The 15,418-nt window shown below is 42.5% G+C and overlaps 1 protein-coding gene across 1 annotated transcript; it reads right to left on the bottom strand.

Moving 5' to 3' along the window:
• Positions 1 to 1,537: 1,537 nt before the first annotated feature.
• On the bottom strand, positions 1,538 to 7,874 carry LOC118410565 (oncoprotein-induced transcript 3 protein-like). Its single transcript, XM_035812338.1, has 7 exons — positions 7,806 to 7,874; positions 6,391 to 6,777; positions 4,900 to 5,073; positions 4,172 to 4,345; positions 2,990 to 3,209; positions 2,226 to 2,428; positions 1,538 to 1,654 (listed from the first exon to the last, which is right to left on the bottom strand). The coding sequence occupies exons 1-7, from the start codon at positions 7,828 to 7,830 to the stop codon at positions 1,635 to 1,637; spliced, it is 1,203 nt and encodes a 400-aa protein (XP_035668231.1). The 5' UTR covers positions 7,831 to 7,874; the 3' UTR covers positions 1,538 to 1,634.
• Between the last annotated feature and the right edge of the window lie 7,544 nt (positions 7,875 to 15,418).

Raw genomic sequence — 15,418 nt, 5'->3', positions numbered from 1 at the left:
TATACCAGAATGCTACTCATTGTTCTATCAATTGGTCTCTTCATTTCTGAACACTGCCAGGCTTTTTTTGTCCAATAAGCACTGGTAAGTTGATGGGTTGCAGGAGAACGTCATTCATGACTTTGTTTGACTTGATATTAAAGCAAAATGTGTAATCTATTGTCAAAGAAATCAAACTAGAGCTAGAGGATACTGAACGCTAAGCCGTATGTCAAGACAATGAAATATATATTGACCTAACTTGTGACCCAGCTGAAAACAATGATTATACTACTAAAAATTTAGTATGGCTGCATTTCGTAAAGAAACAAATTTGACTGCAATAGCACAATAACACTTTGTACATAGACATTTGACTGGTGTTTAATCCCTTATGTCTTACATGTTTTTTCCAATCGAAAAGGAAGACCAATAGATTTGCTGGCCTAACTGACACGGCAATCTCAACCTTCACGTGCATTTACATTTTCTGGGTATTGTACGTAAGTACCTCCATTTCAGGTTTTCACATTCATTCGTTAGATGTACATTGTGCTGTAATTGCAGTCTACATTTGTACTTTATAGTTCGTCATTCTATTGCTCTACATATGCCCTTTATAAAATGATATATAAGATTAGTACGTATGACCTAATGTTATCACCTATTTGATACTAATACGTTAATTAAAATACCACCATTGTAATGCACGTAAAATTGTGGAGTTGCATTTCTTGCGCATAGGTATTTACTATAAAAGATTTTGTGGCTTTGCTATATTGTTCTTTTGTTCACTGTTAACACATGGAATGCAATGCTTCCAAACAGTTTTCAATGTGATCAATACTTCCAACGGTATTTGAATGGTACAGATGATTTCCAATGTAACCTGTACTAGTGGTGCGGGTATGCAGAAGGAAATATATATGAGAATAAAATATTTTAAAAATCCCTATTAGATAAACAAAAAGAAAAGATTTCGAAATATAAGACATTCAAATAAGTTGTGACTGTCCATCAGGATTTAGATATGTTGCATTTGTTATGGAGGTATTTGGCTAGGTAAGCCTAAATGTTTTTCTGCATAATGCAAAAATCTGCGCATAAAAATATGTATTACTATACTCCATATTTCAAGGAATTTCATAATAGTGCAGTAAGTACGCATTTGGAGGGGAGGGGATAATTCTCCAAATGATTCGGTAATAGTGATTTTTCCATCTGATAAAAATACTTTTTTTTTTGCTTGAAAAACAGTGGGTGCTGTCTCTAGATTTCTGCCAATTCGTAGTTCTTTAAAGATCTTAATTGAATGTTGACATGGTATCATTTAAATGAGCAAAAGGTAAGTAGTGAATGGGAACTAGTACATGTGTTTACTACAATAAGCATGCATTAACTTTGGAATCAAAGAAATCTTACAAAGCACTAATACTATATGTAGCAAGTAGCAGATCAGTATTATATTGTTTTGTAGTATCTAATCAAAAGAATATATATGATATATGATATGATATGATATGATATGATATATGCTATAATGTTCAAGGCTAGGATCTTTCATTACTTGTATAACTTTGACAACATTCTGGTGCTGCTATAATGTTGTCCTGACGTCATAAGGCTGTTCTGCTGACATCACGTGCATCATCATCTTACTGGTTCACATTGTAATCTGCAAGAGGGGTATGAAATGTTTGTAATAACATACATCTAAGACATAGAATGTCCAATTCTTATTGCAACATGTCTATCGTTCTAGCATCGTTCTCTTGTAGTTCTAACTAGTGTCCGAATGAGTAGTAGAATCTGACCAAAATAAAGTAAACAGTTCATTTTCCACTAAAAATCCAGTTGTGAACTGTGAAGGTCCAGCAAGAATAGCACTTGGGTCTTCGTTAACTCAACTGGATATTAGGTTCTCTGGCCAAACGATTACTTTGACGTTTATCATTCTCCTATTCTGGTACATTTTTACAATTTTCTGCAGCACACATAAGAGTCTAGCACAGACTATGACTTGACCTGATCTGTCTAGTAAAATGATTCAACTCGTTGGAGTCTCAGCTTTCTAATTTCTGGATGTGACACATGAAGACAGTGATATAATTGTATATAATGTGATATGTGCCTAATGAATCATGGCTTTGGCCAAGGTGCGCTACATTGCAAGAACAATATGGTCATAAACTGAAGTCTTGGAGTACATGCAATTTGTTTAAAGTATCAATAAGCTTCTTGCTCACCGAACTGGCAGATGAAGGGCAGGCTCACACCGCAGTCCATGGGGTCCCAGTGCGACTGGCGCCGAGTCCTCCGCAGTACCACACAGTCCATGTCCACGTGAGCACTGTCGGACCGGAAGTTACGATAGCTTCCCAGCGGGGTCCCGTCATTCCACATGAACTCACCCTCCGTGTTCATGTCATCCAGGCCAATCCAGTACTTCCTATGACGAAAAGTGATTGAATATATTGAAGGCAGATGTCGGGGTTTCTTTTTTAAGAAAACGAAGAAAGCTATTGCTATCATTTGTCAACTAATAAAAAAATAAGTGTATCGATGATAAATCTTATGTATCATTCACAGAAAATATGCCAGACGGAAAGATGAATGATAAGTAAAGGAATACAATACAGCTTGCCTAATTCGTTCTATTCTAATTGTGTAGAGTATGTCAGATTGGTTGGTCCTTTGGTTATTTGGGCCAGTACAAGTATTCTTCCGAGAAAGACCTCACAACGTTAAAACCTTCTTTCTACTCCAATGGCAAGTTAGGTTTCCAAATTACTTTTTAAAAGTCAGTTCTAAAAGAAATGTAAAAAAAAAGATGTTTGATAAGCCACAGATTAGAAGTGAAGGCATTACAAGATGACGAATTCGAAAGCATGGGACTAGATGAATATAATTATCACTTCACGTTACTATCATTTGATGTTTGGAGAATCTCTGATCTTGATGTCGATTCTAATGACTTTAAAAAGTGTTAACTGATACTTGTGTTATTTACCATGGTCTCTTGCCTCTACCGTTCTTCAGGTGGTTATTGATGAATTCCTGCACACCAGGATCTTTGATCAGAGCCAACGTCCCGCCGTTGGACTCGCATTCTTGTCGGGCTGCCCGGTAGTCCAGCCGCCCGTTGATCCTGGCAGAGGCCCAAAAGCAGTGGTCTTGGTACCTGCGGAAGGTCCTGGCTGGGCTCAGGCCAGGGTACAGGTCCGAGCAATCTGAGATGGGCAAGATTCCTCATTTGAATAACATACATATCATTATGAACATCTCAAGCTATCTGCATGCCTAAAATGATACCAATCCGTCAATCCTTTCTGCAGTTATCCTCTTTGGAATTTCTTGGAAAAAAACGCCCCTGCAGTTCCTAAATTATATGTTAGGGGGCTGAAACTTGCCCCACTCTGTCTTGACACTGCAATCTATCTACCAGCCAAATGTCAAGACTATATCAAGTCCAGGACAAAAGATACATAGAAAAAACTATGATATAATATTCTCATTTCTTGTGCAAATGTACTTCTATTTTGCATAATTAGTATGTCATTTTGTACAACATTGTTTAAGGTATCTACATCTACAAATATTATGAAAATCCGTTGTTCCCTTCTTGAGTTATCGTCTTCAGAACTTTTTGACAAAAAATACTCCTGCTATCCCAAAACTAGACGCTAGGGGGCCCAAAGTTATGTCACTAATTTCTGAACACAAGAGCTATCTAACACCTTAAAATCGTGACCATAGTTTGTTCAGAACATGAGATAGCAAACCCGGAAGTTGCACTGCAGTACCAAGGGAAGCCACTAGGGGCCAAATCTAATAATTTCCAGCTTTCATTACACACTACCAACACACCAAGTATGAAACCAATAAACCCAGCCGTTCTTGAGTTATCTTGTTTGCTCACAGACACACAGACAGGCACACAGACAGACACACAGACAGACAAACGAAGGGTAAAATATAACCTCCATGACATTTCACGGAGGTAATAAACATTGTAGGGAATACGGACACTGTAGAGATACTAAAAAGTAGAGAGGTACAGACGTTCTTTTACGAAACTCTAGATACTCCTTAACTGGCACCTATAGGGACTTGAACGGGGGACAGACTTATTTTGGTATCATAGGAGCCTGTTTATAGGAGATAAGAATAAAATAAGTAACTTAGATTTTACCTGGACAGGACACCCCTGTATCACAGTCCTGTGACTCCTGATCTGGTCCATCACAGTCCGCCCCACCGTGAGCTGGTGCAGGATTGGTGCAGGTTCGGTCCCGAGTCTGCTCACCAACTCCACATGTCACACTGCAGTCAGACCATGGGCCCCAGTCAGACCAACCGCCATCAACTACAAGGAAAATAAATTCTAAGTTTGCTGAAACAAACTGGAAGTATGTTGAGAAGGAGTACTCAATTTGCTCATTGATTTGCATCTATAAGGACTTGAACAGGAGGAAACGTATTTTGCTTTCATTGGAAACATCTTATTGGAGATTAGTGTGATATATGTCTCGACGAAAAATGGAAATATTGTTTTGGGCGTACCTGTATGCGTGTCTGTGTGTGTTTGTGTGTGTCTGTGTGTATTTGCCTTTGTATTTGTAGTAATTTTCATAAGCAGAATATTTCATGAAAAGGTCAAGTCTCCAACATACGTATGGACGACTCCCTGTATAGATACATCATTTTTATGAACTTTTAATGTATTTATGATACCATTAGTATGGAGGCACAGAAATCGTAGGGGATACGAACACTGCAGGGATACGAAAAGAGTGCAAACGTTATTTTACGAAATTCCAGAAACTCCTTAGCTTACACCTGGGACTTAAACGGGGGAGACTTATTTTGATATTATTTGAGACTATTTATAGGAGATAAAATTCATAACTCAGATTTTACCTGCGCAGGACACCCCTGTATCGCATGCTTGTGTCTCCTGAGCCAGCCCATCACAGTCTGCCCCACCGTTAGCTGGTGCAGGGTTGGTACAGGTTCGGTCCCGAGTCTGCTCACCAACTCCACATGTCACGCTGCAGGCGGACCATGATCCCCAGTCAGACCAGCCGCCATCAACTACGTGGAAAACAATTCAGGCTCTCTGGTATAAACTGAGAAACAATTTGCTGCATGAGAAAACTGAAAAGACTTTTTGACTTGCATTCATAAGGACTTGTGCAGGGAAATCTTTTTCTTGACAATCACCGTTAGATGTAGGCAAGTATTGTATAGCTATACAGTATAGGGTAAAGCTACCTGGACAGGACTCTACTGTGTTGCACGCTTGTGTTCGCCCTAATGGATTAAATATTTATTATGATTGAAGCATGGTGACATTCATCAGGGTACAGGAGCCAAAAGTGTGCTTTTTTGGTAAAAAAGGCCCCAAATCTCAAAATTAAGCATTTTGTTGTACTGTATGCCAAAAGTGTTAATAGATCTATGTGCCACATGGTGTGCGTATATGTCCAAGGCACTCCTATACCAGCCGAAAATTGATGCGCGCGCAGATGTCATCCATATTATCAAATCAACATGACCTTAGTTGCTTTGTCTTTAAAATGTGCCCCTCCCCAATCAATTTGAAGTGGTTTTTGCCAGCATAACTTGAAATGCACATTTCCAAATACACATCACAGATGACTGTGAGCAAGAAGCATATGAACTTGCTATGATGCTTTTGACAGAGCAGCAACTGGTACAATTAGATCAGTACATTTTCATTTTCGTCAATTGTTAAAGACTAAAGCAGTCCATGAGACAGTTTGATCTTTGTAATTTCTGTTAACATTTTAAACTGTGTGATAAACATTTGTGAACCATTGGTTCAAATGTTCGTTTCAAATCTTGTGGCCGAACTTAGCACAATCTCCAACCAGATTCACGGTGGCGTAATATAAATATATAGTATCAAACCTTCGGCGGTAAATGGCAAGCTAATTAACCTTCTTGGCTGGCTTTGATAGTATATTACGCCATTGTAGGATCTGCTTGGAGATTAACTAAAGTACAGGGTTTACAATAACATGTTGGATGGTATGATACTGTTTTTTTGCATCAGAAAACTAAAAGGTACCAAATACACTCAAGAAAATATTTTTGATATAGATTTTACTATATAGTAGTCAACAACTCTAATTCCTGTACTTTCCCAAACTCGCCTTGGGTGATTTCTAGCTAGTGCTCTGTGGAGGGAGGCAGACGAAAAGAAATCGTGGCTGCACCCACAACCACCAACCTCCACATCCCCCAACCTCCAAATCACCATAGGCGAGTTTGGGAAAGTACAGGAATTAGAGTTGTATCTTGGTAGGTACTAGGCCTATACCTACTGCAGTCTTCATCTGAATCATGAATCTCTAGTTCGAAGCTGGGAAACTGTACATCACTCACCACTCATCGCACCGGCACCGCAGTAGACCAGGCTGCACACAGGAGTCGCGGGGAGTTTATACACGAAGTAGCCGCCACTGCAGGCCCGCACCTGGATGGTTGTGTCCCACCTACATGTGTTACTGCCCCAGAAGGCACACGCCTGGCGGGAGACTTCACCGTCAGCAAGGGTGGGATGTTGTCCGTTCATCCACATCGGGGCGTCGGTGCCGCACCTGTGCACGCTCGGTGGTGCCTGTGTCGGCATGGCTTCTCCCGCTGCACCCGTGAAGCGGTACCACTCTCCGGCAAACCCATTGTCACACATATTCTGGGTACCGTCGTTGGTCTGTTGGACGTTCCGCCATGGCTCATTCAGTTCAATGTAGTTGCTGGGCATGCACGGATCTGAAGAAACAGGAATGGGTAGAATTGATATTGGGAATCGGTCCTCCAAAATTAAAATGTAAAGCTGTGTGAATAGGCTAAAGATAGGTTGTTAGAACTGGTTTTAACACTTCGCTACAGGTCCAATACTTTTTTAGCCGGAAAGTAGTTAAAAATCCCACAGGGAATCAATCTTAAATGATGTGCAGTACTAGCCAGTTCATTGCACAACGGATAATCGCACACTTCTGTTAATTGTACGAAGTCCCCGAATCCAATGGTGATGCGGTCCAGCTTAGTAACTTCGATTTGTTGCACCATTCGGATAATTGCACGAAATGCACTGGCACATTAGGGTGTGCAATTAAGCGACTTCCACCCGCATTTACAAATCCAAGTGCCAAAATTCAGATCATTTGGTTTAGATACCAAGAGATAGATAAGTGGATATACCAGTGAAAAAATATCGGAAAATGTTTTTTTTTTTTTAAATCTGTAGTCGACGTATACCCAAGTTCTTCGGCAACATAAATAACTCAAAGCTGTTCGTTTGATTTGGTTTGGGTCAAAGTCAATTTAACCTAGCCCTCAATTTAACCTAGGCCTCTCCAAACGCCAGTGTTACGCACCCGAAGCAGGATGGCAGAGCCGTCTAGGGAGCTGATCTGGTACTGCAGGCGTGGGTTCAAACCTGGGTTCAAACCAACTTCTAACAAAGTGTTGTTTCTTTGTTCATCAAATCCCATGCTGCTTTTTTTAAGTAAACAAACTGAAGACTTTAACCGCTCTCTTTTATTTGATTTTATTAAAATCCAGGCTTTCTTTTCAGGATACGCACCGGCCAACTTTGTTTTCAAAAGCTTTCTTGTTTGGTTACAAAAGTTGATGTAAAGATGGAGTGGTAGAGGTTTGGGCTCCCTAGCAGCTTGCTCTGGAACTGCAGGGACTGTTTGTTAAAATCTTCAAGAGGAGTACTTGAATAAAGGATTCTATGATATTTGGCAATGTATGTAGCTTAGACAGAGATGTACACAATGAAATTACCTTACCTTGACCAGTGACGCCAGTGCCCATAGCGATGAGGACTAGCAGCCCCACAGATACCGACACTCGTCGGTCCATCATGTGTCAGGTTAGGTCACCTGGAACAAAAGTCACATTATCTCACTGAAGTTGCGAGACGTTGGCAGACGGCTGCTGCATTCTACGTATACAGTGAATTTGTCTTACCCTTGAATTCGCAATGATAATATCATACAAAACGTTCAAGTATTGACTAAAAGAACAACAAAACACACAAAGCGTAAAATGATTCATTTTGTATCAATGAAATTCCTCTCTCGCGCATGCTTTACCCTGGGAGCCAGGCAGGACCGGGTAGCTAGCGAGTTTTGTTCTGGGAGTCAAGGCAGTCAGCCAGCGGATCTCACATTAGCGCCCCGGGGAGTTTAAGCCCGAAGAAGTTTTCGCTACCTTTAAAAAGGCAGGTGGACCTTATCGGGCTTAAACTCCCCGGGCGCTAATAGGAGATAGGTGGGCCTGACTATCTTGTGCCACCGAATAAACTGTCCTAGCTGCCCGATCCCGGCGCGGCTGGCCCCCAAGGTAGCATGCTTGTTCGGGAGACGGTCAGTGTCCACCCTGCAGTTTCCAGCCATGTGTTAGGAGTACTTTGCACCCATACATCTGAGAAATACGTTGTGTTCTCAACGTTTCTCGTTCTTGTCTTGTTAGCCCTATACCGTCCCTTGCATTAATTTTACCTGTTTGCCACTGACCCTTAAGGCCCCCTCTCACTTGACGTGCGGCACGCTTGCGGCATTGCTGCGTTCGGAAGATGCTCAACGAATTTCAGAGATAAAGAACGAATTTTCTTACTTGTTGTGTATTTTGTGGTCTTCTATGTCACACTTTTACGTATTGCGCAATATCTGAATTATAACAAATCGGAGAAAATAACAAAACAGTACCGCAGTGAACGAACGCAGCAATGCCGCAAGCGTGCCGCACGTCAAGTGAGAGGGGGCCTTTAGCAACACTTCTCTTCTCTATCATCCTTAGTGCCACTTAAAATCCTTGAAAAATCCTTCTTTTCCTTGTTTTACCTAACCAGGAGACTTTTTGAGTTAGAAGGGACAGGTAGGGTCTAAGCTTTACTGTTTTAGTCCAAATTTGTATTCAGTTCAGCAGTTTAGTTGGCGTAAGGACAGATTTGAGTTGTTGGGTGCTACCGGTTGAATCAGGAGGGTCAAAGGTAAGGTTTCTTTCAAATAAACACAGAGGACACAGAGCGAGCTTTTCTCGGAGTTTGAGCCGAACAACCCCCTGTTTTCTTTCAATGGTTATATACTAGATCCAAGTGACTTTCTGTTGGAGAAAACATTTTAAGATTGAAATGTGAGATAGTACTTTCATTGTATTTTAGCATGTTTTCCAATGGACAGCCCTAACTTCGTGGCGTCGGGCGTGGCATAACTGGTAGCGCGTTCGGCTCGGAATCTTGAGGTCCTGAGTTTGATCCCCGCCGTACCCCCGACGTTGTGCCCTCCTCACTTCACCCAGGTGTGAAAATGGGTACATGACTTCGGTCGGGGAGGTAACGGACTACCTTTACCTTCTGTAGTGTGTATGTGGCACTGCTAATATAAGTTACAAGACTTGAGTGCAGTGCCACATCGTCTTCGTCTGTCCAAAAGCAAATAGAAAAAAAATTCGATGTCTGCCCATACGCCGTCTTGACTGACACCACCAAGGCCACTCCTTTTACTCATTATTCAGTTCAGTGTGCATTATGACAGAGTAGATAATTGGCCGGGCATTTAAGTGCAAATAAAATCACGTAGTTAGCGGCCTCGAACTCTGACCCCTCGTGGCTAGAGCTAGAAACCTTCACTTCGGTGGCCAGTCAGGATATACTCGGAGTACGTCGCAGTACTCGATCAGTCAGAAAACCCCTAGTGTAGCCTCGATCAATGTTTCATCATTTAAACTACTAAGGCCACTCCTTCATCCACTCATAATTCAGTTCAGTGTGCATTATGCGCAGAGCACATATTTAGACTCGAAGGCCACTCCAAGGTTACTGGTTACATATGGCTCTAATAGTATGTCTTCTCCCCATGTGGACTGCTCACGAAGAGTGAGGAATAACTGACCCAATAGAAAAAGCAGGGTTACGAAGGAAGTCCAGGAAATTTCCCAACCCGTCTAGATTTAGACCGGAATGTATAGTGCCAAACTTCAGTAAAACAGACTACTGAACGTCCTGCATACCAAGGGTGCATGAGAAGACAAAAGAGCCGTTGTGAAGATGACCTCGCGTTTTTAGATGCCTAAGGCTGTGTGTGCGAATTTTAAGTTTATTGTGCACGAGGCTTGTAGCTCTGAAATTTCTCATGTCGGGAGGCAGCCAGGTAAAGACATTAGTTAGAAGAGACTGGCATGAATATCCCACTGGGCCCACCAACGTATAGGAATGTACCGTGAGCTGGCGCAATTCCAATTGTGATTCTTTTTACAAAGGAAGTTTATTAAGTAACTAAGCAAGTTAAATAAAAACGCAAGTGGCAATCTTTTTGACACATTTTAACAATTCACGTTGGTTGACATTCATCGACTAAGCTGCAATTTGAAAAAAAAAACTTGTTCATCTTGCCTTGAAACGCATATGCGCCGCACGTCAGTGTGACCGCAAGGGGAAAACAAGTGAAAAGGGGCACAAAGGTACCGCAGTGAAATGCCGCCGACGAGTGAGCTGCCCGCTTAAGCTAAGGGCACAACCCGCCATACGTGCAATTATAGGTACGTTTTATGGGAGGCCACGTCCGCCACGTATTTCTGAAAACGTGGGGAACGACTGGCAAGAGCAGGGAGGGAGTACGTCAACGCACGGTTGCGCAAGGTTGCCCGATGGCACACAAAGTTTTACCTGCAGGTTAAGTTCTACGGCGTGTCTGCGTGCTCCCAAATCCGTCAGATTCCCTACGAGTTCGTACGGAGGCGGTACTTACCACTTACGGATACCAAAAGGTTGCCCACGTTTTGGCACGTAGACAGCACGTTTTGGCACACGTGTACGGCCTTGTTGTGCCCTTAGCTTAAAGTGAGTTAGGCGTTAGGTACTGACACCTTCCGAACTTTAAACAGTGTAAAGTATTTCTGAGAGATGTACATGTAGTTTGATCATAGGTTCTGTGATGTGACCACAGCTCACGATTAGCCATAAAAATCGTCGCAAACCGTCTTTCTTTCCAGCGGCAGGACGTTCGACCATGACCACATCAGGTTGTCTGATTAGATTGGACTTGTTAACAGTCGACCTCCAGCATAAAAAAAAATCGCTGAGGACGTTCTCTTCATATCGGGAAGAAACAAACAACAACACATTGTCCAGAGCTGTGCACGTTGTTGTTTGTCTTCTTCTACGGGTCGGTGCGTAGGAAAATAGCGATATGTACCCACAGTCAAGCGCTGACCGCACAAATAGCTCTGTTACTTCTCTGCACTGTACAGTAGACCACGTAACGTTACGTCTTTCAATAGCACGGGACAATGAGAAATATCATGATGTGCCGTGTATAGTCGAGCGCTGGCTGTAGAAATGACAGTCAAAGTGTCTCTGTCACAATTCCCCGCTGCCAGTAGACTCCCTTGCAGTCTTCGAACTTGGCTGGTTTTTATTGGAGTGGGGGGGGGGGGGGGTGAGCAGACTCGCTATCACGGCAAACTCCCTTTCACAGCAAACTCCCTTCCTCGGGAAACTCCCTTTCCCGGCACAAGAGAACCAAGCCAACGTTGAAAATCCCCCCCCCCCCATAAAAACCAGCCCCGTTCGAAGACTGCAAGGGAGTCTACGCTGCTAGGGGCTAATTTTCCTCAGTCGGGCGGTTCGCTCGGGGAAACCGTCGAAGCGTGTTCTCCTTGTATCGGTGGGACAACTAGCGGCAGCAAAGGGGAAATCACCGGGGCACGTTCCTTGCGTGTCGGCAGCACGGCAGACCACGATGTACAGTCTAACCTACCCAATACGACCACTGGAGGACCGGACAAAAGTGGTCGCTTTGAAGAGTATCAACCCACAACATACCCGAAGCATAGTACAAATGGTTCCCGTGTATTTAATGGTAAATAACTAGCACACGCACGAAAAGAAGTCAGCGAGGTGTTATTTTTTCTTTACTTAGGATTTCCGCCGGGTAAAATTATAGTAGTATTATTACTAATAGCTTTTTTTTTCATTTTGTGTGAATTTTATTAATTTGGTACATCATTACAAAAGTCAAAGGCTAGTAGAGGACTGAGAAGCGACTACCCCGTCTGGTATGTACGCAGGCCCTTGGCCCGCTGGCTTCACTACCGAAATGACACACCCAAGCACGTGCACCCACCGCTTATCTTTATTTTGAAAATAGAATCGAATAGCAGCCAAAATTGCGCTAGTTATCATCGAAAACCGATGACACCTCAAGCTTGAAAAGGATGCGTTCGTTATGGGCAGGATTTTGGTCCTGTGCGGTCCCAATTTTTTGGCGGTCGCGCTAGCCAGTGGTCTTCTTGAAAAGGTCGCTTAATGCTTAGGTCGATGGAGAGATTTTTGGGACCGAGAAAAAGCGGTCATAATGACCAGGCTTGAAGAGGTGGTATCTTTGTCAGGATTGACTATATCTACTCTCTATGCAGAGATTCGGCTTCGGGTGTTTTTTACGTGTTTTTGTCGTCGAACAAAAAGAAAACAGTAGAAAATGGAAAGCCACACAAAAATGCCTAGAAGTTAGAACACGTAAAAAAGCAGCCGGAGCTAACCTCTGCTTGGAGAGTACAAAGCACAATGTAAACATGTCATCTCAGGATTCGCGCACAGAAGCAACGATATATAGCGATGTGCTCACAGGCGAGCTTCGGCCGCAGGAAATTCGCAGAGGCGAGTCTCCTGTGACTGAAGAAAGCAAAACGAGCGATGATATGAATACTTGACTCACAGTTGTGGGTTCTTGGGCTATCCCGGTTGGGACGGGGTCCTAATGTGCAGGTGCTGACCAAGATACAAAGTAGGGACGTCTCCAAGCCTATGGCCCCACCGCAGTCTGCCGTAAGCCACGGATCTGTCCAGCTTTTCTAGCCTCATAAACTTGTTTACGCCACAAACGAAGGACACGTCTTGACATTTAAAGAGGGCGTGTCTGAATGACATCATGTTTATGGCCCCCTTGAGTAGGTGTTTTTTAACGAATTGATCAAAGCAGGGCCATTAGACCACTCTAAGGCAATGGACTAAGATGATCGAAATGATTGCACATGAACATTTGTAATGAAGGCTCGAAAGTTGTAGACAGGAGGGAAACAGTTGTGCCGAGAGAAATCCGGGGAAAGAAAACCTAGTGTTGCGCTGAAACGCTCTAGCTCTCAGTGGAGGGACAAGTAGTTTGAGATCATTGGAAAGCAATGGAAGTACCGTTAAAAAGGGACAGGGATACAACGTGTAGCCAGGGTCAAGCTTATTATTAGATGCCAATGGCCATAGGTCTGTGATTTGGTGTGGTTTGGAGCACCTCGAGCTCTATGGTAGTAGGTTAAAAATCATCTTTATTACACACAAGATGACTACATACATGTATATATTACAGGCTAAAACCTAGGACAGCTCTTTGTCTAGATCTGTTCTCTAGGAGGGCGCAAGGTATTAAAAGAAGTACAGTGACAAATTAAAATCGTTTAAAAACATTAACGTCACATTTCATAACATTTTTGGCCCAGATACATCATAAAATTTAGACCCAGATACAAACTAGTTTCTGTAGATAAACAGTCCTGAAGTACAGTCCCAAGTAGGTGTGTTTCGGGCACAGTACATAGCATAGGATGCACAGAGTGCGCACTTTCCCAGTCTACTTTCAAGATGTCTCACTTCACGGTCTTTGTAGCTGACCGGACAGAGTGACTTCAGCTTTGCAGTGTTCTCGCCGTTAATCCAACCTCTGCTCCCTACCTCAACTGTAACAAGGCTAGCCCTGTAACTACTGTGCGAGTTTATTTCATTGATCAGACATTCGTATTTGGCCACATAATGAAGACCTCTGGCCACCGGCACTAACCTTTTATCGGAGTGTAAAGCCTTTGTGTGGTTTTGAAGTCAGGGGTTACACAAGGCCATGTCAATGAAATTACAAGGAAGGCTACAGAAGAAAGCAACAAATTTGTTAATTTTAGATGTCATTCAGTTGTCGTAATCACAACTAGTGTGATGGCAACGAGGATGAACGAGACATGTTGAAGAGGAGGGCGAAAATCTAGTTGTTTGACATTAAAATGTTACCATGTCATCAAGCAGTTGTCTAATGGATTAGAAGTCGATTGAAGAAGGCAGTTGCTTTTAGCATCCGGACCCATTGTTTCACCGAATGAACGCGTCTCCAAGTTTTTCCAGTGGCTAAGTTCAGCTAATTTGGTTGGAGAAGATCATGAATAAGAGATACCGAGAACATGCTAACGTTAGGGATTCCGTATGTGTGACATATTTCACTTGGGATTAGTTTAAACATAGTAAGTCTAAGTTTACGTTAACATCCTTGCCGCACTAGTCCACTGGTAGTGGAGTATGCTTATCTTCCAAACTCTTTCTCCTAAGTGCTGGGTGCAAAGACAACAGTCTCTACCATTTTCCAAGTCTAAGTGACATTTGGCTTGAACCCCTACCACCCTAATACAAAGCGAGTCATTTCACACATCGTAAAGTTAAGTATGGAAATTATGGCGTAATTTAAGGTGCGCTCCCACCGCACTATTGTCAAGCTTGCGGCACTGCGGGGTTCGAAAAATACTCAACGAATTTCACAGATAAAGAATGGATTGTCTTTCTTTTTTTTTGTATTTTTGTCGTCTTCCAAGTCATACATTTACGTATTACGTAATATCTAAATTATAAAAAATCGGAGAAAGTAACAAAACAGCACTAGTGACGCAGTGAACGAACCCCGCAGTGACGCAAGCTTGACACAAGTGCGGTGGGAGCGCACCTTTACATAACTCTGCACCGACCCCCCCGCTGTGACTGTGTGGTCTCGCTCCTTTTCAAGGCCTACGTGTGATTATGGTCTCTCCAACTTTCACACGACATCATGCGAACCACTGACGACTTATTCTACTGTAGAATCTTTGTGTGGTTAACTTTTTTTTTGTAGGATTCAGACAATGTTTCCACGTAATTAAAAGTCATTGAAGAATCTTTATGTCTTTCTTGAACTTTCAACCATTGTGTGACCATAGCATCATACGCAGTTGCACTGGGTAATGCCAACAATTTGCCCGCTCAAAACAAGCTGAACATTGCTTAGGTTATTGCAAAATGAGTAGATATGTCCTTAAAGTCACTGCTGGGATAGCCTTATCGCTAGACCCACCGCCAAGTGGTGCATATCTACCTTCCCAGAATGCACCAATACACATTCAACAATACACCTCCCAGATGGCTTACTGTGGTTCACAATCATATGGATTTCTTATGGTACCTTTCAAAATACAGCATCATAGTACAATATTATCAGCAAATCTTTATTTTCTTTAATTGTCAACAGACTCAAATGGTCCATGAGAATGTCCGATTTTTGTTACTTTTGTACAACACTTAATAAATTGTGTGATAAACATTGATGCAAAGATTCACGTT

Source organism: Branchiostoma floridae, chromosome 2, assembly GCF_000003815.2.
Source record: "Branchiostoma floridae strain S238N-H82 chromosome 2, Bfl_VNyyK, whole genome shotgun sequence".
Taxonomy (NCBI): domain Eukaryota; kingdom Metazoa; phylum Chordata; class Leptocardii; order Amphioxiformes; family Branchiostomatidae; genus Branchiostoma; species Branchiostoma floridae.
Note: the sequence above shows the minus strand (reverse complement) of the source record. Positions and strands in the feature narration are given on the sequence as shown.

What these genes read in the sequence shown, in the direction of transcription:
- LOC118410565 (XM_035812338.1), bottom strand. Translation starts at nt 7,830, where the DNA reads ATGGGCACTGGCGTCACTGGTCAAG. An exon ending in CGGTGCCGGTGCGATGAGTG is followed by an intron (nt 5,074 to 6,390) that starts GTGAGTGATGTA and finishes TTTTCCACGTAG; the next exon opens with TTGATGGCGGCTGGTCTGAC. An exon ending in TACAGGGGTGTCCTGTCCAG is followed by an intron (nt 3,210 to 4,171) that starts GTAAAATCTAAG and finishes TGCCCATCTCAG; the next exon opens with ATTGCTCGGACCTGTACCCT.